At 53.6% G+C, this 26,434-nt stretch overlaps 2 protein-coding genes across 3 annotated transcripts in view; both read right to left on the minus strand.

Moving 5' to 3' along the window:
* Window positions 1-550: 550 nt before the first annotated feature.
* Window positions 551-3,422, minus strand: NUDT16L1 (nudix hydrolase 16 like 1). Its single transcript, XM_082291873.1, has 3 exons — window positions 3,156-3,422; window positions 2,481-2,741; window positions 551-1,548 (listed from the first exon to the last, which is right to left on the minus strand). Exons 1-3 carry the CDS (start codon window positions 3,378-3,380, stop codon window positions 1,102-1,104), a joined length of 933 nt encoding a protein of 310 aa, XP_082147999.1. The 5' UTR covers window positions 3,381-3,422; the 3' UTR covers window positions 551-1,101.
* A 531-nt stretch (window positions 3,423-3,953) lies between these two features.
* MGRN1 (mahogunin ring finger 1) overlaps window positions 3,954-26,434 on the minus strand; it is a 50,134-nt gene continuing 27,653 nt past the window's right edge. Inside the window, exons 6-18 of one of the 2 annotated variants that reach the window (XM_082292490.1) lie at window positions 24,239-24,305; window positions 21,262-21,314; window positions 18,949-18,996; window positions 15,395-15,463; window positions 13,337-13,496; window positions 11,532-11,641; window positions 10,591-10,662; window positions 8,037-8,260; window positions 6,919-7,042; window positions 6,390-6,439; window positions 5,679-5,782; window positions 5,076-5,120; window positions 3,954-4,576 (exon numbers count right to left, since the gene is read on the minus strand). In XM_082292490.1, coding sequence (XP_082148616.1) covers window positions 5,080-5,120; window positions 5,679-5,782; window positions 6,390-6,439; window positions 6,919-7,042; window positions 8,037-8,260; window positions 10,591-10,662; window positions 11,532-11,641; window positions 13,337-13,496; window positions 15,395-15,463; window positions 18,949-18,996; window positions 21,262-21,314; window positions 24,239-24,305 — 1,122 coding nt within the window. In that variant the 3' untranslated portion in view covers window positions 3,954-4,576; window positions 5,076-5,079. The remainder of the gene's footprint in view (window positions 4,577-5,075; window positions 5,121-5,678; window positions 5,783-6,389; window positions 6,440-6,918; window positions 7,043-8,036; window positions 8,261-10,590; window positions 10,663-11,531; window positions 11,642-13,336; window positions 13,497-15,394; window positions 15,464-18,948; window positions 18,997-21,261; window positions 21,315-24,238; window positions 24,306-26,434) is intronic. The other variant, XM_082292491.1, reaches the window with a different exon arrangement.

The raw sequence follows: 26,434 nt of genomic DNA on the forward strand, positions 1-26,434 counted from the left end.
CTGCTCATGCTCCAGCCCTGGCCTTGTGCTCTGCCCCGCTGTGGGGTGACCACAGACCCTTTTCTAGAAGGCTGGCAGGGATCCTGGGGGACCTGCTGCTGCTCCAAGGCAGGGATGAGCTTGGAGCAGGCAGAGAAGGGACAGGGAAGGGAAAGCAGCTCCTCCAGGGCTGAGCCCGTCCTTCCAACAGGGCTGCAGGAAGGGTGGATTTTCCCAAGGCTCAGCTGAAATGGACCGGGGCCTTGTGCAGTTGCAGCGCTGGGCTCCTCGCTGGCTGCCCCCATTTCAGCCAAGACCAAGGCCCCTCAGGCACTGGCTGTGCCTGGGAGGTGCTCCTGCACTTGGGGCAAGCTGCTCCAAGCCCCTGCCTGGAGCCCTGGGGAGCACAAGACATTCTGGAACAGCCCAAAATCTCAAGGGTGTAGTGGTGTAGCACCTGAGCCAGCCCACATCTGCCCTTCACCCCTGGCCTCTGTGCTCCCCCACCCTGCACATCCCCAGCTCTGGGTCACTGCAGGCTCTGCACCAGCCCTCAAGAACGATCCCAAACTTTCAGCAAAGCCATTTATTCAACTTTCCTGCTCCCACAGATCTCCAGGTAGGGACCCACATGAGCATCCCCAGTGCCCCAGAGGGAATTCATGGCATGGCTGCCCCATTGTGCCAGCACCCCAAGCAGGAGCCCAGCCAATAACATGGGCAGAGGTGCTTGACCAGAAGCCCCAGGCCTCAGCTGTGCCTGGTGCCAACACAGCCACATCAAGACAGGGCATTTAAAAAATTAGATGTTTTGTTCCTTACAAATGAAAGAGGGACCTGACAGCAGCAGTGTGTCCCTGAAATCAAAGCATAACTCTAAGGCTCTGGTGCCCTCGCATAAGCACATGAACTCCCTGCAGGGGCTGTGCAGGTTGATCTGGGAAGCTCGCTTAAGAGTTTAATGGCCATAAAAATAAAATCGCTTTTCCCTGCTTTAGACAAACCCAACCCCTCCTGGCTGAGCAGTGGGATCGCGTGGGCAGCCACTGCAGCCAGCCACGGGTCGGAAAGTTAGAAGTCTCTCAGCTCACCCACTTTTAATTGAATGCCAACAGAGCGGCGTCACTCCATCGCCTCTGTCAGCGGCTGCTCCGCCACAGCATCAGCGCCCAGCCCCACTGGCTGCTCCAGCGCCTCGGCCCCCGCCAGCTGCTCTGCCAGGGCCTGGCCCTCCAGCCCCATGAGCTGCTGCTCGGCCCCCGCCTGTGCTGCACCCGGGTGCTCTGCCCTCTCTGCCAGCTCGTTGCCCGCCTTAGCCAGCTCATTGCCTGCCTTGTGGACATGCAGGTGTCCTGCTGCCCCTCCAGCCTGGTCGATGGCCGCCTTCTTCGGCCTCTGCGTGGCAGCCACCGCCTCGGCCAGCTTCTCCTCCGGCACCATGTTCAGGATCTTCAGGGCAAACAGGAGCTGGAACTTGGCGGTTCCTACGAAGGAGTTGGCCAGGAAGTTGGGCAGCCCGCCCATGCGATCCTTCTGGGTGTAGAGTGGGACACGGACCATGCCCATAACCTGCAACAGCACAGGCACAGCTCAGCAGGGGCCACGGCAGCACCAGCCCCCCCGCCCTGCGCCCCCCTCTGCCCCACACCCTCACCCAGTGCCCGCCAGCCCTCGGCCCAGGCTTGCCCTGCCCCTGTGCCAGGTCCTGCCCCTCCCTCCCACACCAGCCCCTGCCCCTGCCTGCCCTCAACCCCACTGAGCCCCTTCACTGCCCCTTCCCAAACCCCACCAAGGTCCCTGCTCTCCCTGCCCATCCCCTCAGCCCAGCCCTGGCTCTGCTCCCCCTTCTGCCCCTTTGGGGGGATCCCACTGCCCCAGCCCACTATGGGGAGGAGTCCCACTTTCCCCTCCAGCCCTGCCCTGGGGACACCACGACTGACCCACGAGTCCCCCTCGACCAGGCCACAACCCAGAGCCCTCTGCCTCTGCTCACACGGCTGCCGACACCCACCGAGCGCCCCGTGGGCGCGCGGGGAGGCCCTGGCTCTCGCGCTCTGCCCTGGCCATCAGCCGCACTTGGCTGCCCGGGAGGAGGAAGGTGCCTCCCGCAAGGGAGGAACTCGGGTCACAGCGACATCACCACACCGAGGTCACGGTCCAGTCCGGGGCACTCAGCCCAGGGCAGGGGGAGATCCCCCCCCAGCTGCAAATGGCCCTCGCCTGCATCCTGAGGCCGAGCGGTAACACGGGGCTCGTCCCTGCGTGGGTGGACACCGGGAAAGGCTGGAGCCCGAGCTCGCTATGCTCCAGAGACTGCGGCACGACCCCGGCCACCGTTCCTAACGCCGATGCCACGGGCGGTGCGGGCACCTGCCGCCGGCAGCTCTACCTGCGGTGCATTCCCCGGCCGGGCTGGCCAGGGCAGCCCGGCAGACCCAGGAGGGAAGCGGTGCCTTCCCTGGGCTAACTGAGAGCTCGCACACCCCTCCCGGGTGTCCCACCTCCATCCCGTGGTCTCGGGAATGCACCGCGCTGATCTCGATGGTGTGCAGCTCCTCCAGGGTGAGCTGCCTGGCGTAGAAGTGTGCCACCACGCGATGTGGCCCCTCTGTCAGGTGCGAGCACAGATAGTCAGCTTCCGTCAGGCGCACACAGCCTAAACCCAAGCCCAGCACCCGATTCAGACCGTCCTCCAGGGACCAGTAACGGCGATCCACGAACCCCCCGGGAAAGCCCAGCAGTCCGTCAAATCGCATCTGCATCTGCAATAGAGGCGCAGGGTGTTAATGGGGCACGGCGCGGCCCCCGGCGGGGGGCGAGGGGGCGTCACGGAGGCCTCCGGAGGAGCCGGAGGAGCGCGGGAGGCGTCGCGGCCGCTCCGTCGCGGCCCTTCCAGCTCCGGCGCATCCACGACCATTCACCGACAGCGGCCCGGCCGCCGGGGCTCTCCGCCCCGGCCGCACAAACCCGCGGGCCCGGGGGCTCCCCCCCGGGCTCGGGCCCAGCCTGATACTACCACCCTGCACGGGAACTACCGCGGAGCCACCGCCCCTCAGCCCGCCGCCCCCGGAGCCCGCGGCCCGACCCAGCCCAGTCCGCCCCGACCCAGCCCGAGGGCCCGCCCGCCCCCGCCCTGGTCCCAGCCACGGCCCGGCGCGGCCTCGCCCGCCCCTCACCAGCACGGCGTAGCGCAGCGGGATGCGGCCGAACAGCATGCCCGGGTTGGGCGCGTACAGCATGGCGTGGCACGAGTGGCTCCAGCCCGGGCCGAGCCGCATCGCCTCGTACCGCGTAAGCGGCTTCAGCTCGGGCACGCCGGGCACGCCGAGCGTGGGCAGAGGCGGCAGCGCGCCCATGGCGGGCAGCGGGCCCATGGCCGCCATCGTCCCCACGGCCGCCATCGCCTCGCGCCACCGCCGCCCGCTCCGCGCACGCGCCGCGCCCACGGCGGCTCGGGGGCGGGACCGCCGCCCGCCTCAGCCAATGGGAGCGCGCCGCGCGCCGCAGGGCCAATGGGCTCTCGGCGGCGCCCGCCAATCCCCGCGCGCGCCAGAGGCGGAGCCCCCCGCGGGCGGTCAATGAGGGGCGGGAACGGCTGCGCGCGCCGCTCGCCTTATTAGGGCAGCGGCGCGCGCGGGGGCCGACGGCGCGCGCGGCCAATCACAGCGAAGCGCGGGGGAAAGGCGGGGCGCCGCAGAGAACGCCGGGAAGGAGGCGGAGGCGGGAACGCACGAGCCCGCCTCCCGTGCCCCGGCCCCGCCCCCTCACGTCAGTCTCCGCCCCGCTGCGCTGGCCCCGCCCCTTCCGCATTAGCCCCGCCCCCACCCGCGCGGGCCCTGAGCCCATTGCCCCCCCGGGCCCCGCCCCCTCAGCCCCTCCCCCCCGCCCCGCCCGTCGCAGGCGCGGCCGGAGCCCCCCGGCTGCCCCCCGGCTCCCCCGGTGCACACGGACTCGCGTGGCTGCTCCACGGGTTTATTACTACAAACATAGACGGGGAGGTGGGGGGATGTGCCCCGGGACCCCCCGGAGAAGCAGAACAAGGCACACGGCGTGGGCAGCGCCGGGCTCTGCGGGAACGGGGGGCGCGGGGGTCACCCCGCACGGGCTGGGACGGGGCTGACCTCCACGACCCCCTGCCTCGGGGTGGGCTGGGGCTGACCCCCGCGCTCCCCCGCTCCCGCGGAGCCCTGCGCCCCGGCAAGGCAGGGAGGGCCACAGCTATGTACAGGGGCAGTGACAGCAAAGGGCTGTGCTCGGTAAGTACAAAATATACATCGGTAGTGTCCTTCATCGGCCGACTCGAACCCCAAACGCCCCGCCCCGGCCCCCACAGACACCTCCCACGTAAAAACACGACACCAGCCCCTACCCACCGCCAGGAAACATGCACGGGCTGTGCCGAAACCGTGTCGGTGCGAGACCCCACACAGCGTCCCCGGGAGAGCCTGGCGGGGTCCGGCGGCACGGGCAGGGTCCGGCCCCGCTCACGAGAGGCTCTGCTCGTCCTCCAGGTGCAGACGGGTCTGCTCGAAGAGAAGGGGCTGCGTGGGGCTGCCGGTGCCGCGGACGGGGAGCGTCTTGGTGAAGTCGGATGAGCCTGGGTGAGGAAAAGCGAGTTCAGCCTCAGTAATGGAGCCCTGGCGTCAAAGAGCCCTGGCAGGGTGCTCAGCCAGCCCTCCTAGCCTGGACTGACCACAGGAGATAGGGCTGGAGCCAATGCTGCATGCCCTCAGCTGCAGGCTCAGTGTCACAGCGGGGACACAGGACACTGAGAGGGGACGCTATCTGCCACAGCCTGGGAGAAGCCAGCAGGGGCCTGGATGTTCGTGGTGCCCAGGAGGCAGCAGAGCCCACGCACAGCAGAAACCAGTGGGGAGGGGTTTCTGCTGCCCTGCTTGGCGTCCTGGCACCCAGGGGCACCCAGGAATGGGAAGGGAGTGAGGACAGAGCCAGCAGTGCAGCCTGGCTGGTTTGCTGCCCCTCCGTCCCTGCCCCGATGGTCAGGACCAGCCCCATCCCCGCTCTCTGCCAGCATTCCCAGGAGGGCCTTGCTGCCCCACACAATAGGGATGCATAAGAAGAATGAGAAGACGTACCAGCTTACTCCTCTATACCAACAGAGCAGGAATCAGGACCCAGTGCTGCCCAAGACAGGAGGGAGGAAGGCAGACAGAGAGGGAAGGAGACATTAGAGAGTAACTCAGAACAGACTGCGACTCTACGGAAGAAAACAGGCTGCAATGACAACAGTCAGAGGTGAGGACAGCACAGTGTCCCATGGGTGTGCTCAGAGCACTGCACACCGGGACCCTCCCCGCCGTGACAACACTGCCCCAGTTCCCCAGCAGCTGGCCCAGATGGTTCCCCTCCCTCACCCAAAAGCAGGAGCACATTTGGGAGCGCACAGGAGGCCTTTGTCACACAGAACTGTGCCATGGAGTGGTTGCAGCCCAAGAGAAGAAAGGAGGGGAAGGACAGAGACACAAGGGTGAGGGAGGAGGAGAGAGAAGGGGGGCCAAGTTACCTCTGTGTAAGCCCCCCTTGCCCACAGCTCGTTCTGCCCACTGGGAGGAAGCGGGAGCCCATGCACCGGGCAGGAGCGCTCCAGTCCCATCCCAGGGCTGCGGGGCACAGCTCCACAAACCCCCCTGGCCCTGGAGCCACTGTGGCAGCTCCGGCCCCAACGGCACGGCCGTTACCTGGCAGGAAGACATCGACCGGGGCGTCACTCTCGGACCGCGTCAGGCTCCGGCTCTCGCCGCAGCCGCCGTCCTGCAGCACATCTTCCACCGAGGGCGGGCGGCTACCTGGAACCAGCCGAGAGCGCGGCCCCTCAGCCCCCAGCACAGCACCGCGGGGGCTCACGGCCAGGGTGGGTCGAGGTCCATGTGAGGAAGCTCCCCAGGTCCCTCCAGCCCAGCTGATGTCCCAGGAGTGCCGGTCAGATTGGCCCAGGTCACAGTGCCAAAGGGCCACCTCTTCACGTGCAGCCTCGTGGCCCAAAACGTGCCCATCACTCTCTCTCACCCCATCCTTGTCCCCTCTGGGTCCTGACTGAGCACCAGAGATCCATCCCAAAGACCCAGAGACCCATCCTGTGTGCCCAGTACTGTGGATGCTCTCACCAGGACCTCAGTGGTGTTCTCAGTGTTGCAAGGAGAGCCCATGGCATGGAAAGCTCTACTTCAGTAAAGCTCAGAGCAAGGTGAGATGCTTGGCTAATACACCAGGGAGATCTGTGGATTTTGCTCCCTCGCCTCCAAGAAAAGACCTTTCCCTGGTGAAGCACAGAGCCTCAGAGATGGACTTAGGGGGCTGCATGTTTCAGAGCTCATTTGTTCATTCCCCAGTTGTCCCTGTCCCACCACAACAGCACTGAACACTGAGCCGAGGTCTGGCTGCACCCACACCTACCCTGCTGCACCGATGAGGCCTCCTCCATCTCTTCCCCTGCCACGCTCTGTAAGGAGGGACAGCACAGGTTACTTCTGCAGCTGGAGGCCTTTGCTGTGCCATTCTCCTGCTCTGGCTTTCTCCAGGGAGCTTAGGTGGGGCCAGGGCTTGTTCCAGGGCAGGAGCAGGGGGCTGCCCCCAGTGCTGCAGCACCAAAGGCTGGGATGGAGGGGTCTTACCAGCAGTGGGCACTGGAAGCTCCTAAGGCCCAGCTCCCACCCCTGCCCCAAACACTGCTGGGCTCGCCCAGGATGCTGGGGAAGGTCAGCTCTGCCACGGCTCCAGCTGAGTGGTTTTCCACTCCCAAAGAGGTGTCAGGAGCACAGGGAGTGGCTACCTCCTTCCCCATGGAGCCCTAGGGGTAAATAAAGCAGCCAAGACTCTTGGTTCTGGGCAATGGCCCTTCAGCAGTCACTTCCTATGTCCCAGAAGCCCCCCCAAGAGGAGCTCTGGCTCAGAAGCCCCTCCAGCAGAGCACACACTTACCTCTGGAGAGCTGGTCTCCCTCAGGACCAGCTCACCCCCGCTCAGCACCGCCTGCGAGTCAGAGTCCTCGGAGAGCTTCTCCTCATCCTCCTCATGGATTGGGGATGAGGGGGACCGTAGTGTGCTGCAGCAAGAGAAACTCCATTTGCAGGGAGCTGCCAGCACCCTGGGGCCTGGAGGACTTGGGGGCAGCACAAGCCAACTCTCATGGGCAGGAGCTCAGACTAGGGAGCTGAATTCACCAGAGCCTTCGGTATTGGCTACATGGAGAGCAGCAGCAGCAGCAGGGTGGGACAGAGCCAAGTGGTGCCAAACTTTGGCACAGCAACACGAGGCCCAGGTCCCACACTGCTCCTCACACTTTCAGGGCTCCCTTCCCAGGCGAAAATCTGGGCTGGAGCATAGTGAGGAATGCCAGGAACAAACCCAGTCTGATCTGATCTGAACAGCCCTGTATCCTCACCTAAACCCTCCATCAGAGGGCCAACAGAGGAGCCTTCAGATAAGAACTACAGGATCTCAGTGCAGCACTTTGTGCTCTGAAATTCAGCTCACTCCTCTCCCCCCATTCCTTTGCTACTGAGGAGCTCCACGGAAAGCTGAAACCCAGTAAGGTCTGGACATCAAATATAAATTCAAGGACTAAGTGCATTGGGAAGGAGACACTCCCATCCAAAGTCTTTACTGTGGGGGTGATGAGGCCCTGGCACAGGGTGCCCACAGAAGCTGTGGCTGCCCTATCCCTGGAAATGTCCAAGGCCAGGTTGGACGGGGCTTGGAGCAACCTGGGATAGTGGAAGTTGTCTCTGTCCACAGCAGTGGGTTGGAACGAGATGAGCTTTATGGCCCTTTCCAACCCAAACCATTCTGTGATTCTATGATTAAATTCTCCTTGTTAAAAATCCTCTTTCTTTTGGTGACAGAGCTGTAACCTCAGGTTGAGCACAGGGACAATGTCCCAGTTCTCTCCCTGGCACAAGTACCTGCTGGCCTCCTAAAATTCTGAGTTAGCTGTGCTAGCTGTGATGGGACCAGCCAGAGCCCTCTCCTGGCTCCCAGTGCGTGTGGCCACCAAGCTTCAGGACTTGCAAAAGGAGTGGACCCTGTGCCCTGCTGACCTGTCTGGAGACTTGCTGCGCTTGCCCTTTTGGTGGCCACCCTCCAGGGCTCTGTCCATGCCCACAAGAGGGCGGCTGGCGGGAGGCATCCCGTCCACCACCCCGGAGAAGCTGATCTCATCGTACAGAGGGGCCGAGGGGATGGAGGGGGACACCGAGCGAAGGCCGTTCAGCGCTTCCAGCAGGGAAATGGGCTCGTAGCCTGGGGGGATGTTGTCAGAGCTCTGTGGGTGAGAAGGAGGGGGGATGTTAGGAAAATATCACCAGGCTGGAAGCCCCCTGCCGCCCCCCCCCCCCCAGGCAGCTCATCCCCACAGCCACCTCTCCAGGACACCTTGGCTCCCTCCCCAGCAACAGCCACACATTCCCCTCAGGGCTGTAATGCTGGTGATGCTCCAGGCAAGTTCCCAGAGCAGTGCTTTCAAGAGCTGGGCAAGGAGGGTGAGAAAGCAGGCTCCTAAAAAGCTGCTATAAAGTATGTTTGGATTTTGTCCCCTGAAAGCTCCTCCAATGGATCAGAGACCCTTCCAGCTCAAGGCACATCCCAGTTGTGCTCCCAGCCATGGAACATGCAGCTGTTTCACAGCATTGCCAGTGTCAACAAGGCAGAGCTGAAGGAGGGGAGCATGTGAGATGGTTCTTGAAGCCTATGCCAATTCCATTTCTCCTGTGTCCTCTCAGCTGTTAACACTGGCTCCATGCACAGTCACCTCTGCTAAAAGGCAGGAAAGGGATCACAGAACCACTAAACCCATAAGGAGGAAGGAAAACCACACCAATTCCCATGCCCTCTGTAAATCACAAAGCTGCCAGTCAAAGGGACCCTTGCAAAGCCATTAAATCAACCAGTTTACCTCCAAAAATCCTCCTGATCATAAAGACTGTGGACACAGGGACAAATGGGGTTTATGTGCAACCCAGGAGGCCACAGGCAGCTCAGCCCAGCCTGATGCAAATCAAGAGGCGACACTGCAACAGTCCAGGCTACATTAAACTGAGCTGTTTCAGCCCTGTGTCCTTAAGGAGGTGGTTCTAAGTTGTACAGAGGATGGCATGGTGCTGCTAAGCCTGGCCATGAACCTCCACAGCTTCTGTGTGCCCCATGTCCCAGTCACACAGCTGCAGATGAGCCTGCCCAGCAGCCTGTTCCAACACAGCCACTAATTTGGTGTGAGCTGAGTGCTGAACTGTCTCACCTGTGGTCACTGGAGGACTTAGGTCTGATGGGGAAGGAAGAATGAGTGGCACCTGGGGTCAATCACCAACCCACATCCCAGTATTGGTCCTGTGATGGTTATGAGCTTTGAAGATAAACAGCTCAGCTAAACAAGGAATGGGTTCTCAGCTGCTGCCAGCTGTAGGTGGTGGGGCCAAAAGCCATCTCCAAAAAACCTTTCATCTGCAGACAGCAGCTCAGCTGTGCTATTTTGTGGACAGAAAAGTCAGGGAGACAAACCCCTTTGATTCATGTTTGGGACTTTTTCTCCTGGCTGTGCAGACCAGGCCCTGAGGGTTCAAAGGCTGCCCGTTTGGGGTGCTGTGGTGAAAGCTCAGGTTGCACGGCACAGCTCAGAGGCTGGAGGAGGATTTCCCAGCCGGTAGCTACGACACCTTCACTGAGACACCACTCCCTTCTGGGACACTCACACCACACACCCAGGAACATTGCTAGTCCCTGTGGGAGTCTTGCAGAGAGCCAGGTCATGCCAGAATGGGTTCAAACCTGAACCCAGCACCAGGTTTTCTTCAGACCACCAGGTTTTCTTCAGACCTGACAAGCCCAGCAAGCCACGTTCCTACAAGGCTGAGCATCTGAGCTGGCTTGAGCAAAAGAAAACCGCAACCTCCTTGACAGAGATGACAGCCATGGCTGTATTTGATGGGAGTAAACAAAGAGGGCACAAGCAGCCTTCCTGGCCTGGGGGCTCCCTCACCTTTCCCCTTCCCAGCTCCTGGACCCCCACGATTGCCATTCATGCTGTCCCCAGCATAGCAGTCCAGTTACACACTCCCAAACCAACTCAGAGGGTCCCAACCAAGACAAGCTCCATCCTTCCTGTTTCCATAAAAGCAAACCAGCCTGTCACAGCCAGTGCTCCTGAATCCAAGACCAGCTCCAACTGCACCTCTACAGCTCAGCACCAGAAACTGCACCAAGATGTGCCCACACCAAACTGCCAAGGGGATGAGGTAAGTGCAAGGAAGCTTTTAGGTGAGCTGTGGGGACTGCAGCTTGTCCACATTCCTATGAAGCTGTAAAAACATCTTGGCCAGGAACCATAAATCAGCCAGAGGACAGTCCCTGAGAGTCAGCACCCCTATGCCAAGCTGCTTCCTCCTTGCTTGTTCTTCCACAGGCAAACCAGGGATGTCAGTGATCTTCTGTGCAGGGTGTGAGCATCTCACTGCCAATGTGAAGGATGTGGAGTGTCACAGCCTGGCAGGGGCACAGGCCAAACCCAGCATGTCAGCAAGCCCTCGTGTGTAACACTGTCACGTGCAGGTGACGCTGCTGGCAGAGAACTGTCAAGTGCAACCAGCCGAGTCCACTTACTGTTCTTACTTCCCTTCTAGGCTTCCTGCTGGGCAGGGAGACAGAGCTCACCTTAAGGGGTTTAAAGGGGCGCTGTCAAGAGAAAACCATGTTTTAAAGAAGTTGTTTCTTGAGGTTAGTGACAGGAAGAGACACACAGCATCTCCTCACCTTGCTGCAGGTGACAGCACCCGTGTCCTCCATACACCACGTTCTGCTTCACCACAACCCTCGGGGCTTCTCCACCACCCTATTCCTCAGCCCTAGCTGAAGGCAGCAGAGGGCAGATGGATAAACCCAGCCTTTTACTGTGACAGTATCTGTTCCCATGAAAGCCTGTAGGATGATTTAGATGCCATTCTCCTTCTCCTCACTCTAATCTTGGTGTCTCAGCAGAGCCAGCTGTGCAACAGCATTGCTCAGGCATTGAGTTGCTGCCCTCACCACACTGGGGACATGCAACTGGGCCCTGAGGCCACCACAACACTTCCCATCCCACACTCCCTCAGATGCATGCCAAGACACCCAGGGAAGCTGCCACAAGGAGGCCTGTCTGCTCCCATGCTGGGAACCCCAGTGCCAAGTGCATTTCATCCGTGTGCTGCCACACAGATGTGTGTGCAAGTCCAGCTGGAACCCCTCTGCCCTGTTTTCCCAGCTCCCACCCTGCCATGCCCAGAGTCTGCCACTTTTCTGCTGGGCCAGGCAACAAGAAACTTTCTCATCCTGAGGTTTCTGTGGCTTTGTTTCCTCCAATCCAGTTGTGCTACTAACCCATGGCAGTCTAGCAGGTTGATAAGAAAGGCGACACTGCTTGGGAAGCCCTCAGTGGAGGGTCTGACCAAACCTCCTGAGGTCCCAGGGCCCCCAGCCATCAGGCCAAACAACTCATGCACCCACCAGCTGCTTGCTCAGGCTGAGACCAGTGCCCAGGCTTTGTACAGGGGTCACCAGGTACTTACAGAATGCTCATCATGGTCCACACTCTGTGCCAGGACAGGGCTGAACGACACCGGCGACAGAGCCCCTGGCTTCTTCCTCACTGCCCGGATCTGCAGCAGGGCACGGAAGGCTAGGAGAGAACAGGAGGTGGTGACTGCACAGCCCAGCAGGGCCAGGCCGTGCCAGAGCTCCTCACCTTGCCACAGACACACTGTTGGCATGAGAGAGCTCCCCTGTGCATGGGGACTGGGCCATGGAGCACCCCAAAGCCAAGTGATGGGGTCAGGCTTCCAGTCCATTGATCTACACAGGGAAGGGATCAGCTGGCTGAAAAGTCTGGGTACACAGAGCCCTTGTGGAGAACAGGCACTGCCTGCCCCAGTAGGACAGGGTAATTCAGGTACTGTACAAGTGTAGAGGCCCAGAAAAGTTCCCCTAAAGGGTAGGTCACAACACCACAGTAAGAAAAACAGGAGCTCAGCCTCAGGAGTGCACTGCATGCTACAGGTTGGGTGGGGGACTCATTAAAACCCCTCTGGGTTCCTTCAGGCCCCACAAACCTCAGCCCTGGAGTCCAGCTGTGGTGGTGAAAGGCTCCAGCTGGAGGATTAGTGGCTGTACTCCTGTCTGCAGCACAGCCACCCCTCAGTCCTCCCACCACCACAGCTTTGATCTCCACTCCCTGCAGATCTCTTCTATCTTGCAGATATTTAATATTGTTTGTTCCCCTGTGCCAAGGGCGCAGACATCTGTTCTGATGCAGCTGTGGGAACTTGCCAGGCATCTCCCTAGTTCTTGTTGCACTCAGCCCCTTCAAGATCAGCCTAGAGCCAGAGAACAGAGGTACAAATCTATCCTTTCTGCCTCTGCACTCCCCAGAAGCAGATTCCCAGGAAGTCTGAGATGGGGGCATTTTCCAAACAAATACAACCCACTCCCCTGCAGCCTGCAGATGAGACAATGCTGTTCCTGTGTTTTATGGTGTGCTACTTATAGTGAAGGCTGTCTGGCACTTCCTCTGGTGGGATCTTGCTTTTGGTTACAGCTCTTTGCCATGTTTGGACTGTCTGGACTTAATTTCTCAGGCTCAACATCCGTCTTAGGCTCTTTATTTCTTTTCCTGAGAATTGTCAGTTAGAAACAATCAAATACATCAGAGACCAGAGGGTAAAATACACACTCTGCCTCTTCCAGCAAAAACACAAATTTCTCAAGGGCCTCCTGTGCCTCTGTGCTTTTGAGAAAAAACACAGAATTCAGCAAATGCTGCCTGAGTATCAAAACATGTATTTAATTTTTTCCATCTTTTGAGAGCTGAGCAATGCAGGGGTTAAGCAAATCCTCCTAACTCCTGGCAGAGCAAAGGACTCCAAAGCGACTGTTATCACATCTCTGCCTCCTGGTGAAATCTGGGTAAGGTTGTCAGAAGGAAAAAAATCATGCTATGTACTTGGACAGCCCTCCAGTGGTGCTGGCTGCTCTCTCAGCCAGATACCCTCAGGATAAAGCTTCTCCATCCCCTCCTTTGGGGGATTTTCCATCATCTTGACCAAAACACAACAAGTGCTGACATGACACAGCCCAGAGCACCTGCACCTTCAGATCCACCCCAGGGAGAGGGCGAGTGGCCGGGGAGGCACTGGACAGAGAGCCATTCTCCTCTCCTGTCTCAGGACATTTATTTCAGGTGCTGAGAATCTTCAGATGCCAGTGAGAGCAGCAGCACATGCGATGCTGAGCCTTGGGGAGGGGGACATAAAAGAGGCTCCTTCTCCCAGCCTGCACTGCTTTATCAGGAGCCTGGGAAGGGGCATGGGGGACTCACGGAGCCTGCAGATGGGGCAGTTGTTGGCCTGGTAGCGCAGGGTGTCGGCGCAGGAGTTGCAGAGGCAGAGGTGGCGGCAGGGCAGGATGAGGGTGTCCCGCAGGTCCGACAGGCAAACCACACACTCGTTGCTGTTGTCACTGTTCTCGTCGTCTGAAGGCTGCAAGGAGAGGCAAGAGGTTGGCATGGGAATGGTGGGGGCTATGCCAAACTGGCAAGGGACAGGAGCCTGCAGGAATTTCCCACCCAAAAGTCTGTGGAAATTCTCTTTTTGCAGCTCTCAGCAGGGGTTTCTCAAGGAGAGCAAGATGTAGCTCACACAGCCCTGCTCACACTCCTTCATCTCAGGGCACTGCACTGTGAATTCATGGCAGAGTTGTCCTTCCCCAGACCTGTTTTGGGGCAGGGATCCCCTTGACTGAGGCTGACCAGGAACAAGTTCCTGCCTCCCATCCTGGTGGCTCCAGGGTCAATAGGGAAGTGAACTCTGGCAACTCCAGCCTTTCTTCCCCACAGAGAGAGCAGCCCCAAAAGGATCTGTGTGCTGCCTGTCATTCCAGCCATGTCTAGCCCAGCATCCACAGGTCCCTGAGGAAGTCAGTGGTTCTCCTGCATCTCCTGTGCTGGCACAAGCTCTGATGCAGCTGCAGGAGAACCAGCCCAGGATGCTCACCTGCCCACAGCTACCCTGGTAAAAGTGTGCACCCATTCAATGTGAATGTGCTTCGAACCCATCTTTCTCAGAGCCCCACAAATTGGATCACAGCCACTGATCAAGCTGGGAGGAGAAACTCACTCTCCAGCCATAACACTGACACCAGAAAACTCCACAGTCTCCCCAGTGATGTCACAGAAGTTGTGTCAGACCCCACTACGATGACCCAGGATAGGGCACCCTCCACCTTCACCTGGGGTCCCTTTGGTCACTGGGGCTAACACATGCCAGACCATGGGCAACCTCACTGTAAACAGCAATTGTGCTGCTGCCACATCCTCACCCAGCCTTTTTTTGGAGGGAGAGCAGGCTCTTTGCTGTCCCACTCATGTGGTTTGCTGAATAAGGAAGAACAAAAATGGCCCCAGGCCATTTGTCTGATGGGCCACAAACATTGCTGGATCAAGAGAATCATCACAAGACCCCGGAAGGCCCAAAGAGAATCCTGTTAAATAGATCCTGTGCAAGAAAAATTTTAGAAAAGATTTCTCCCTCCTGCCTCTTCGGGTGCTACGTGTTGGCACAGGCAGACAGGGATCACAGGAGGCTCTGGACAGGACACTGGAGAGGAAATCCTGCTTGTCTTGCTCTGTGGCTACTGCAGGGATTGCTAATCATGGACTCCATACCCTGGAGCAGTGTGATCCCGAGGCCAGCACTGGGTGGCCCAGTCCACAGCCCAGGTGGCAGCAAAGGGCAGCTCTACAAAGGCTAAAGGAAGAATAAAGCAGTCACATAACCTGTGCAGGGCTGTGCAGCAGGCTGGGATCCAGCAGCAGCTCCTGCCTCAAGATGGGAAATGTTTCTGGTTATGCATACACATCCCTTACGGGTGCTGTGCTCCCTCCTGCTGGGGAGTGCAAGAGGAATGCAAAAGGAATGTCTCTGGACACTGCAAACCCCAGAGAGCTCAGTTCTCTGAGACACCACAGGAACATGCAGAACCCCCAACCAGAACATGAAGGAGCCATGAGAGCAAAGCACAGACACCAGGCATGACCGCCTTGACTGCAGAGAGGCAGCAACACTGGCTCTGTAGAAGCCCTAAAAATCAGTGCTCTGACACACCCCTGGGACACTGATGCCCTTCTCTCGTAGCAATCCTAGCCCTGGGAACATCCTCATGCTGCCCAAAATTACCTCAGCACAACTGCACTGACTGTTTGGGCCTGACACCAGGGATGATCTGTCATCCCTGGGCTTCTTTGGTGCCTGCAAGAATGACACAGACTTGACTCTGGGAAGCACCTCCCCATTGCCCTGACAATCCCCATCGTAAAGATCAAAAGCAGAAGATGCAGGCTGGAAACCCCCAGCTGGGGGAGCCTCTTGGGCACCTTTACCTTGGTCTCCTGGTTGTTTTTGTTCTCGATGCCATAGATCTCCTGAAGCAGGTAGCTCACCCGGTCAACCTAGGGGAGAACACCACAGTTGGAGTGACAGCTGCTCTATCCTTGCTGGTTTATGACCACCTTCCCTCCCTCCCTTTGTCAAATGTCCATGTTGCACCCAGAGCTCCCCCCTATAGTGACATGAAAAAGTTAACAGAAACAAATATTGCAAAGGACAGCTGGGAAGAATAAGTTTCTCCTTGCTCAAAAAGTAGAGCCCATCCTGCCTGGTCTGAGCAGAGAGTAACAAAAATGGCTAGCTGGGCTATCAAAATAATCTAAAAAACAAGTACTCTGCTTGTCCCAGACATCTAGAGGGAAAACACACCCATAGCTCAAATAATCCAGAGGAAAGCAGCCTTCCACGGTCCTCTCCTCTGTGAGGTTCTGCTTAACTTTAACCAAGATGAACTTCCACATATTTTTGCAACCTCAGCAGATGGGCTGTGCCAGCAGCTCCTTACTGGCACACTAGTGGCAGCACATCACCTCCCTGTTCATCCCCTGGCAGCATAAGGTAAAGCTACTGAGAACAGACAAACCATGTCCCTAAGCATGAGAAGCACTCAAAAAATAACTCTACGTTAGTGCAGTGTCATTTACTGCCATCCCCAGGCCCTTGGTGGCATCTCTAAATTGGGGGTGTGGTGGCAGAAGGTGCTTGAGGCACAGGTGGAAGTCGCTCAGAGCCCCAACCTGGGATAACTCCAAGCCATGACTTCTGCAAACTGGCAGGTGCCTGCAACCCCTCCCTGAGCAGCTGAATTACAGCACTGAGGCAGTCAAGATTCAGTCCTGTTAAACATCTTTATTGATGATCCGGGTGAGGGGATCAAGAGTACCCTCAGGAAGTTCACAGACAACACTAAGTTTGGTGGGAGTGTTGATCTGCTGGATGGTAGGAAGGCTCTGCAGAGGGATCTGTAATACCAGGGGAGGCTCATTTCTTCATGGAAGGGGTTGTTAGACATTGGAAGAGGCTGCCTAGGGAGGTGGTAGAGTCACCATCCCTGGAGGTGTTCAAAGATCGAATGGGCTGCGTGGCATGGTGGTGATCAGTCACAGGTTGGAGTTGATGATCTTGCTGCTCTTTTCCAACCTAAATGATTCTGTGATTCTGTGATCTGGTGCTACACAGCAGCTTCCCCAGAGCAGGATGTGTTCCTCCACAGAAACCCTTGCGACAGGTAAAAGGGTTGCAAGGCACCAAACAGGCAAATCTCACAAACATGGGGAGGAAATGCTTTCCTGCCATCTCCTGCCATGTCCAGCTCACAACACGAAGAGAAGCCAAGGCACCAGCACTCCGCTGCTGAAAAGAGCTTGCCAATCCCAGGACCTCTGTCATTTCCATGTCTAACTGGCCTCTCTCCTCTCCTCTTGTCACTGCTCAGAAGAGGAGTGGCTTTGCCATGGGATTCCAGTGCTGCAGAAGATGACACGTGCCAAGGTGGGGGCAGGAGCTGGCTGTATCCAGCCCATTTGCCAGCTCAGAAGTGCTCTGAGCTGGGACACAGCAGTGACAACAAACTAATTCCAGAGTCTCCCTGTGTAACTCAGTGTGCAGCTTACAGACAATCTGTTCTAGGCCTGCATTTCATGGCAATGAGATCAGCAGTTGGACTGCTGAGCAAACCCCTCTGCAGCAGCTCACAACTCACCCAGGAAGTTTGGGAACAATTATGTGGGAGATGTTCTTTTGTAACTTGGCATTTCAAACAGAGCCTTGTTCCAGCATCCTGACTCTTCAGAGGATCATGATGAGTGGCAGCGAGTGCAGAAGTTGTCAGCCCAAAGCATAGAAGAGGTCAGGAAGAAAGAGGCCCAAGTCTCTGCAGGAGTCTGCGTTCCTTTTGACTGCTTCCCTCTAAAAATCCTGAGGAGCTTCTGTCCCAGTAGGGAAAGGGTGAGCAGTGCAACAAAGCTCTTACTAGGAAGAACTCCAGGTTTTCAGAGAGGGAGTAATTAAGAAGGAGTAGGTGGTTGTACACAATGCTTCACCTTCATGCTTCTCCAACCCATCCCTGACACCACGTCATCCTTGCAAAGGCTTCCGTTGCTATTTACAGCCTCGGCAGATGCACATGGAGCCACTGGCCAAGTCCAGGTCATGTTTTTCCGCTGATCCATCTGTTTATATTCATCCATGCTGACTTTCTCCAGACAGGTTGGTGCTTAGACTTCAACTGATCTCAGCACAGAGCAGTTCAGCTCATGCACTGCTGCTTCCTGATCAATAGCCACAAAAGGTACCCACAACCCTGGCAATGGCAGGGAGGGAAATGCAAAAGAAAAGCAGGGATGGCAAAGAATGTACAGTGTTATACAGATGGTTTACTCCAGACATAGACTCTACACCTCTGCTCTGTGCTCGTAAGGGTGAGGATGCTGTTTCAGTGGTGTTGTGTGTTTTTTCTAACAAGAGCTTCCTTCTGTTTCAAAAGCCACAGGAGAGAACTTACAAGCATTACATTTTACAGACTGCCAACAAAATAGAAGTATCCACAGCTAAACACCGAGTGGGAAGGTGACATGCTCTGCCAGTGAAGACAGACAAGCACACGCTGTTTCATTGCAGGAGTCAGCTAACCATCCTGCAGTAGGGTGGAACTTCCCTGGACAGCACCATTCCCAGCAAAACCCTCCATTTTGGGCATCTGGAGTGCTGAGTGGAGAAGGGTGCACACATTACCTTAGAGTGTACAGTAACCCAACGCTGACTTACACCATGTAAGCAGAGGTTTAAACATAAAAAAATTAACTGCCCCCCCTGCCCCCCCAAAAAAAACCAACCCACCAGTGGGACAAATTAGTGGCTTTTCATGAGCAAGTCTGAGGACAAGGCATGAGTCTCTGCACAGCCTTGCTGAGGCAGACAGAGAAATTACCAAATGCCATCTTGAGCTATGATTACTGATAGTGCTTGTAGCTCTTTTCTGACCCGGGGACTGGAATTAACATCTTAGAGCAAAGAGTGTCTTACTAAAGTACTTAATGACCTTCTTTGTAGTAAAAGGTACTTAATTCAAATCAGAAATCCCTAGCTATCAAGTAAGCAGACAAAGTGAAACTCATTTAAAGCTAAAACACAGCACATAGCTAAAGCTGAGAGGATCGACCACCAAAATTTCATCTCTTTCTTGAAGGCATTTCAAGCTGATCCTTGCAGCAGAATCACTACCAGATTTCTTTTTAGAAGCTGAAATTCTTGGCAATTGTAGCAGTTTGCAGTTGCTGATGTATTTCTGGCTATGCAGGACTGGACGCAACCCCAGTCTCAATAAGGCACGACTCAGCTTCTGCACATTGCACCACACCAGGATGGGGGACGAAACGGCAAAATTAAGGGTTGCCAGCACACTGCTGCCTTTGCTTGTGATATCTGAGCTAAGGAGGTGAGATCTCAGGCTCTCAGTGAACACCAAACCTTCCCACTGGGTACAGCCAGGCACCTGTGGGACACCAGAAAGTCTTTAACCAAGAGTAGACAGGAAACAGGTACTTACGATCTGCTTCTGTTTAAGCGGTTTCACGGAAAAACTGCCATCAACGTGCTAGCAGGGAAAAAAAAAGCATTAAATAGATGAAGTATACAAATCAGAATTGACTCATTTCAGAGATGTGGCTGCTAGCTAAGGGGAGGTGGGGTGTGTATCAGCAGGACAGCCTGGATGGCAGTCTCTCCCAGCAGAGTTAGTGGAACAGGGTATCAAAGCTCTACTGGTCTGCTCCAGTGCAGAGCACTTGGACTTGGCTCAAGTTAAACCTGGCTGAAGTGGGTCAGAGCACACACAAAACTCCCCTGGCACACTGGACGCTTTCAGGTTGCAAGCAGTCCATCTGGGTGCAGACACTTCTTCAGCCAGTCCAGCAAGACTTGGCAGGAGATATTTGTTAACACCCTAAATAACATCAAGTGACAGAGTCACTCGAGGCCAGCACCCTGACAGAGCAAGTGGGCTGCCATGAGGCTAAGAACAAGGTTTGCCCACTGGATGGAGTCAGAAACAAGTCCCACGTGCTCCACATCCTCAGAGCTGCAAGCCTTTCATTAGCTCAGTGGCAGCAGGCACAGCTGGAACAATTCTGTGCATGCCTGGTGCCAAAATTAATGATGGGAGTAGTGTGCCAGTTCTACTTTCCACATCATCCACAAGGGCCACTAAACTGAAAGAAACCAACTCCCCTGCCACAGCCTAGAGAGCAGCAAAGGAGACTCAGGGGATGCTCCAGTAGGTCCTGTGAACAGCTGCAGATCTGCATCTGTTTGCTGAAGGAGTCTCAGAAGGAAGGGACAACAACATTGCACCCCAGACAAAACAGTCCTGCTTTCATGCAAACAAGTTTCTGCCTTTGGAGGAGCTGCAAGGTCAGATTACATACAGGATCAAGGTTATCCTTTTGATCTTAAAGATACATACAAAGAGCAAGTTACCAAGTCCTGCTGGTCTGTCTTCCCTCTGAACAAGCTCTGGGGATCAGCAGCGCTCATTTATCAAGGACCTCCCCTGGATTTATGGACCTACACTTCAAAAGCTGCAATTACTCTAAGGATGGGGAATATATTTTAACCAAACAGGGAGGATGAAGAACTCAACATGTACTTTGCCTTGTGACTTTTTATTAAAAGGGAGATTTTAATCTTGTTTTAAGTATTCAGTGGAAGATGAGAGATAAGAAGTGGCTGAACTATGACTGAAGGATTCCAGTGTGTTGTTCTCTCACATCAGCCAGAGGAAACTACAATTATATCCCTGCCCTGATCCTAGGGGTGCTGCAGCTGACTCCATCTCATTTCTGACAGATGTCCAATTGCCAGGAGTAAAGCTACCTACAAAGCCAATGCTCAGAGCAGCCTTTCTAAAAGGGGAAAACTCATTTTCTTCACAGACCAAGTGCAACAAAAAAACACCTAGAACACTTAGAGCATCTTCCAGCCATATGGCTGCCTTAGGACTGACTGTGCTTCCCATGCCCTCTGACTCAGCTTGTCACCATCCACATTATCTACCTCAGAGGAACAGAATTAGGACCTGGCAGGAACCAGGCAGATTGAGATACAGAAGTCAGCCACCTGCCAGCTGGGAAGTGGGGAATTTCCAACAGCACAGCACTGATACTGCTCCCCTCTACATTTCCAGCTCTGCTGCAGCACCTCTTGCCTCATGTCAGTATGTCACTCCAAGTATCACCTGCCCAGGAAACGTGTCTGCAGTATTACCATAACCAGACACAACAGGGTTATGCTATGGACAGGCCCAGTTATAGATACTGCAACTGTTTTCAGGATCCAGTTACCATGGGAAGAGAGTTTGTTATCAAGGCTTGTGCATATAGCTTAGCCTTACCATGTAGGCAGGGGTCAGTTACATCAAGCACACCACTCAAAAGCAGTGGAGCTCAGTCTTTACAGATGCATCCCAGTCCTTCCAAGAGGGCTTGGTCCTGTGCATAAACTCAGGCCTAACAGTGGTGCAGCAGAGTCTGGACACAGCAGATCCAGTTCTCCAAAAATCATGAGGCCCTGGAAAACTGCATGGCAGCAGCCAAGGCCAACACCTTCCACCCTCCATGGGAACACACCCTCTCCACACACAGGAAACCATTCCCTGAGTGACCAGCTCAGGTACAAATGATAATTACAGGCTGCACAGGAGCTGCTGTAAATGATTCTTTGTACTACAGCAGCACCCAGGAAGCCCAGTCACGGGCCAGGACTCTGCTGTGCCAAGTGTTATATAAATATAAACTAATGACCTGTGGAAATGTTTACATACACAAGAACAGGAACAGAGGGATAAAAAAACCACCTCGTTTACCTTTTCAAATGCAGCCAGAAGAACATGGGCATGACCAGTGACCTCAACCACTACTGCAAAAAGAGAAAGGGCAGACCTGGTTAAACCTTTGAAACAGCACAAGCATAGAAGTACTCCAAGTTGAATTTTAGTCCATTGACAATTTCTCAGCTGCTATCTGTTCCATTTTCAGCTTCTCCTGCATTTAGAACTTTTCTTATCTTGTCATCAGGTTGGTTTAGAACAGGGCAAGAATAAAAACTTGCTGGGCTCTGTGGTGGCCCCTACAGAACCATGCCTTCATTGTCCTGGGTGCTCCAAACTATCCCACTTCGTTTGCAGAGGTTGGAAAGGGACAATAAAACACAGCACTTGGTGCAATTCTCCCATCGCCTCAAATTCCTGGGTTTAATTACCTGAATTTATTACAGAGCTATCTGGTTTAACAACAATTGGCAGCACTTCCAGCCCTGTTACTTATCACTTTATTTCAGTCTAGTCAGACATGCTTATGAAACATTTATTTCTCATACCGACTTCAGCCACTGAAACATCTCTGTCCAGTTCTTTCCCCAAAGACAAGCATTTTCCCTCTTCCAAACTTGAGGGTTCCCTCTTAATCCCACAGCAATGGGAAGGGGCTGTCAGAGGTTTCAGTACTGCATTCCTGGCTGCCTCAGCAAAGAGAGAGAAGAGGAGGCGAGGTACAATCCCAGTCTCTCTCACTCAGGACTCCGAGATTCTGTTCAGCTCCAGCTGGTTGGATCCTTTTCCTGAACCCTGTTCAGACTCATCATATGGAAATGGGAGACAGAGTTTGTGGAGGAGTCACAGAGGGAATGGAAGGCATGGAAGCACCTCATCCTGCTTGGAGTGATGAGGGCTGTGCTCAGCACAGGCAGGAGAGCTGGTGGGCAGCTCTGCCTGGAAGGTGCAGCTCAAGGAAGCAACTCCTGTGCTGTCTAAAAGGGAAAGGAACTCCACGCTTCCTTTGGGCTCCCAGAACAGCAGAGACAACAGAGGAACCATACCCTGGACTATGGCACACAGACCATGCTTGGAAACAGCCGTATGTGAGAGAGGGGAGATTTGCCTGCAGATTTGCTGGGTAACTGAGGCTGGTCGTGGCAATTTGGGTGGAATCAGGAACACAATGAAATGCAGAAAAAGGGGTTAAAACTGGGAATTCATCTGCTTGCTCCTCCCACTGCCAGCCAGGAGCAAGGCTGCTCTATCTCTCATAGTAAAATAAAAAAAGAAATTCAGGTCCCTTCCCTCTGTCTGAATGGCCAAGGAAGAGGTAACAGAATCCACACCCTCTGTGCATTCCAGGAGTGAGTGTGTGTGGCCAGAGTGGTGTGACCTGCTCTGTGCAGCACCTTTCCTTCCTGTTCTGTGCCTCTCCCTGGGAACAATCCCACTGGCAGCAACGGGACAGGGCTAACACTGCAAGCCACGGCAGAGCTCAGTCCAAACCAGCATCTCCCTGACTGCTATTTTAATTTATCATTCAACTTTATTCAACACAAGCGGTTCCAGGCCAACTGCAATTTTCCAGGTGCTCCAAACACACCAGGCCAGCTCCTTCCAGTCCCATCACTTAAAAAAGGAATCAAAATACACAACAATTTCCTCAAATCTCGCTCAAGTGTCACACATTTTTGTGCTGATATTCTTTCCAGGAGGGGATTTAAAAGCAGCTCGTTTTCTAGGTTATTAAAATAGATGGGAGTTCACTATTGGCTGAGATTGGGCATGGTATGTGCATAAATGTATGCTTCCCATACTGCCTCCTGTTCTATTTTTGATCCTTCTAGACATGCCCAACATTAGAGAGAACAAATACCTTGCCAAAAGTTCCATCAACAGAGGAAGGTGTTTTATATTTATGGTCAAGAAATACACATATATGTCGATATTACTAACAGTGCCTGAAATCACTAAAAACAGATGCTCTTTAGAAGTAATTTCCTTTATGTTGCACTGTGCTTTGTTAGTCACACTTTAAATTGGCTTATTCAGTTCTATTTCTGTCTGCTTGGAAGACTGTAAAACAACGTAATGAGTTTCTGGGCTTTTTCACGTCTACAACGTAAGAAACTGAGCAAGTGACTGACCTGAACAATGTGATCAACAATGGATTTTTTCTTTTCTAATTATCTTAAATTTTGTGCAGAATGTGACAGAAGTGAAATGCTGATCCTGCTGACCATAAAACCCCCCAATTTCAAAGAAAATGTGACTTTCTTTGTGCCTTTTTCATTGCTGACACTCCAAATGAGCCCAAAAGCACACACCCCCTAAGGGAAATACCATGTAAGGTGAGTATAATCTAAAAGTAATAATCTAAATATTCACTGGACTACCCTCTCCAAAACAGCAGTGTGCTTTAAAAATAATCACCAATTAATCATAATTACTAATTATGATTAGTTATTAATTATTTTAAAATAATCAACAATTATTTCTCCTCAAAGGTTATGTTCTTTCACAGTAACCATTCAGTATCCTCAGAAAAAGCACAATTTCAAACTGCTGAATGAAGCTGCATTTGCTTGAAGAGGGGCCTGAGTATTTTAAAGCCATTTCCTTTTCTCTGCTGATTTCCAGGCTTTTAGGAAGACAATTTATCCCTTCAAGAGAGAGAAAAGACCAACTTCCCCCTCCTTGACCTATAAACTCCAAAAGAAAAACCCAACAAGCAAGGAAGTCATTTGCTCTAATATGTGTGCCTGGCACTGGTGGCAGAGCCAGGAGCTCTCCTAAACACTATTCCCACACTAAATAGCTGGCCATTTTTCCTGTAAAAAATGGAGACTATTTTTAAAAGTATGTTTCTTATGTGGTTAGCTTGGCCCTTTTAATAAAGGGAAGTTATGGTGAACTCCTGAAATATTTTTATTCTGCAAAGGGTCCCCAAGGAGGCCAGTCCTGAAGGGGTCACATAAGCTTAGAGAGAACCAGGAAAAAACCATGGGAGCAGAGCATCAACTCTTACCATCCCCTTCATCCACCACTGCTCGGATGACCACAGGGAACACGCCACGGTCCAAGTCAAAGTTCAGCTGAGGGAAAGAAATGAGCTGAGGTTACACAATTCACACCAGACTTGCCTGAAGACAACACCGCAGATCATGTTAGATCAATGAAGGGCCCTTCTGACAGGTCCCCAGTCCCTGGTCCCAAAAGGACACGACAGAGCAGGAGGATTTAAAATTCCAGGCACCAACCTTAAAAGGGAGTCAACTACAACACACACACATTGATGTGGCACTAAACACCAGCTGTGGATAGCAAGGCAAAGGATCTCGGTTTGAATTTCAATTGGTATTTAATTCTCATTAATTCATGTATCCTAAAAGTCTTCTGAATGACTTGTAGGACAAGTTTCTCAAAATACATCCAGTGCCACAATTTTGCTTATGTACAACAGGATATATTGGTTTTAGCACAGCAGCACATTGTGCTCCCAACACCACAAAGAGACCCTGGCTCTGGTATGAAGTTCCTGAAGACATACGAGGAAAATCTGCAAAACTTCAAGCTCACACAACACTTTAAGGAAACACCAGACTGATTTCCATCTCTTGGCATGTTATGAAATGCAGGTCCCTGACCTTCTAATTGGTGAGAGTGAAAATTTGAGTGCAAGGGAAACAGTCTCAATTTCTCCCTTTGCCCTACACTTCATTAAAGCACATCAAAAGCTCCGTGTCATCTTAGAAATACAAGGAAAAGGCAACCTCATAAACACTGTCCTATGCCAGGAATGGAAGTGGCTCAGGGACTGGATTTCTGCTGGTTTTGTTAATTACTGACTTGGACGTTTTTGTCTCATCTCTTGCCAAGACTGAAAAAAAAGATGTCATTTCACCATGATGCTCCAGGTAGTCTGTTTTCAGTTTCTCCATGAAAACTGAGACCCAATTCCAAGTGCTGCAGCACAGTTCAGACAGTGCTTTGGGGCCACAGCCCCAACATCATTTGCAGCCGGATTTGCTCCAGTCCATCAAAAGAGAAACCATTTGAAGGCAAAGTCACATCACAGAATCGAGGTTGCTTTACCATATAAACTCTGGTGTTCTCAAACAAAAGGCCTCTTTAAGGCACCATTTCACATTCATTTTTAGGGTCCTGAACACAACAGACTCAACACAAGCCATACTCTATAATTTCCAAGCAAATCAGTAAATAAAGAAGATAAAATAAACTTTTATAAAGCCTTTTACAGAACAACCCAACATAACATCAGTTTCCCTTCTTCCCCAGCCAAGACCTACGTCATATCCGAGTACTACACTAAGCAAAAATATGAAATAAATCCGGGGGTTTTGAACAAGACCAATAACAAAGCTGGAAAGAAATCTGAAATGTCAGTTGTAAACAGCTAAGACACTGCCAGCTGTCTCAGATAAAAGTGCTGCATTTTGGTGGCCAGTTAGGAAGATTTAGGACAAGGACCAATATGTAACACAGAGCTGACATGGGAGAGGAAACTCTTTGGAAGCAGTGCTTGTTCCACATTTTTTCCAGCTCCAGTAACACCAATGAAAAAAGAGGAAACAGAGGATGCAGCAGAACAAGCAAAGAGAGCTGGAAACCCACTTTTCCTTTAAGCTGTCAGAGGGATATGACTTTAGTACTTGAGTTAAAACCTTGCTGACAGGAACAAAAGTGAAAATTAAGCTTCTCAATTCTTTAAGAAGAAAGGGATCTGAGCTCTCTTAGACAACAGAAGGGATTGAAAAGCAGCTCTTCCAGGCTTTTGTAGGCTGAACTTGTGAAATCATCTATTGGCAGAGAAGCCAAGACATCAGGAGACCAGACTCTGCAGGCTCTTGGTAACCACCATGGCATTTGTTAAGGCACGGGACTGATTATAGTTGTAACTGTAACTTCAGGACAATAGCTATTCAATCTTTCAAATACATGAAAGATTACTTTTTTCCCCCTATTTTTTTCTTTTTTCTTATTTTCTTTTCTTTTTTTTTTTAATAGGTAGAGTTATCTACCAGGGTTCACATATGCAATACACTTGCACACGCTTGGGTCAGGAAATGAACACCATTATCAGTGTGCATTTGCTGGGAGAGGGATCCACAGGAACAAATACATTAACAGCAGCTACAGAACAACTACTCTGCCTTTGAAATCTCTTATCACAGTGCTGCACAGAGCAGGGGAAAGACCAAGG

Source organism: Coloeus monedula (genome assembly GCF_965178545.1).
Source record: "Coloeus monedula genome assembly, chromosome: 16".
Classification (NCBI taxonomy): domain Eukaryota; kingdom Metazoa; phylum Chordata; class Aves; order Passeriformes; family Corvidae; genus Coloeus; species Coloeus monedula.

Bases quoted from the DNA above. Each gene is read 5' to 3' on its own strand.
- NUDT16L1 (XM_082291873.1), bottom strand. From the start codon at position 3,380: ATGGCGGCCGTGGGGACGATGGCGGCCATGGGCCCGCTGCCCGCCATG. The intron at 2,742-3,155 runs GTGAGGGGCGGG...CCTCTATTGCAG, and splicing joins CGCTGCGCTACGCCGTGCTG to ATGCAGATGCGATTTGACGG. The intron at 1,549-2,480 runs GTGGGACACCCG...GTGCTGTTGCAG, and splicing joins CCCGAGACCACGGGATGGAG to GTTATGGGCATGGTCCGTGT.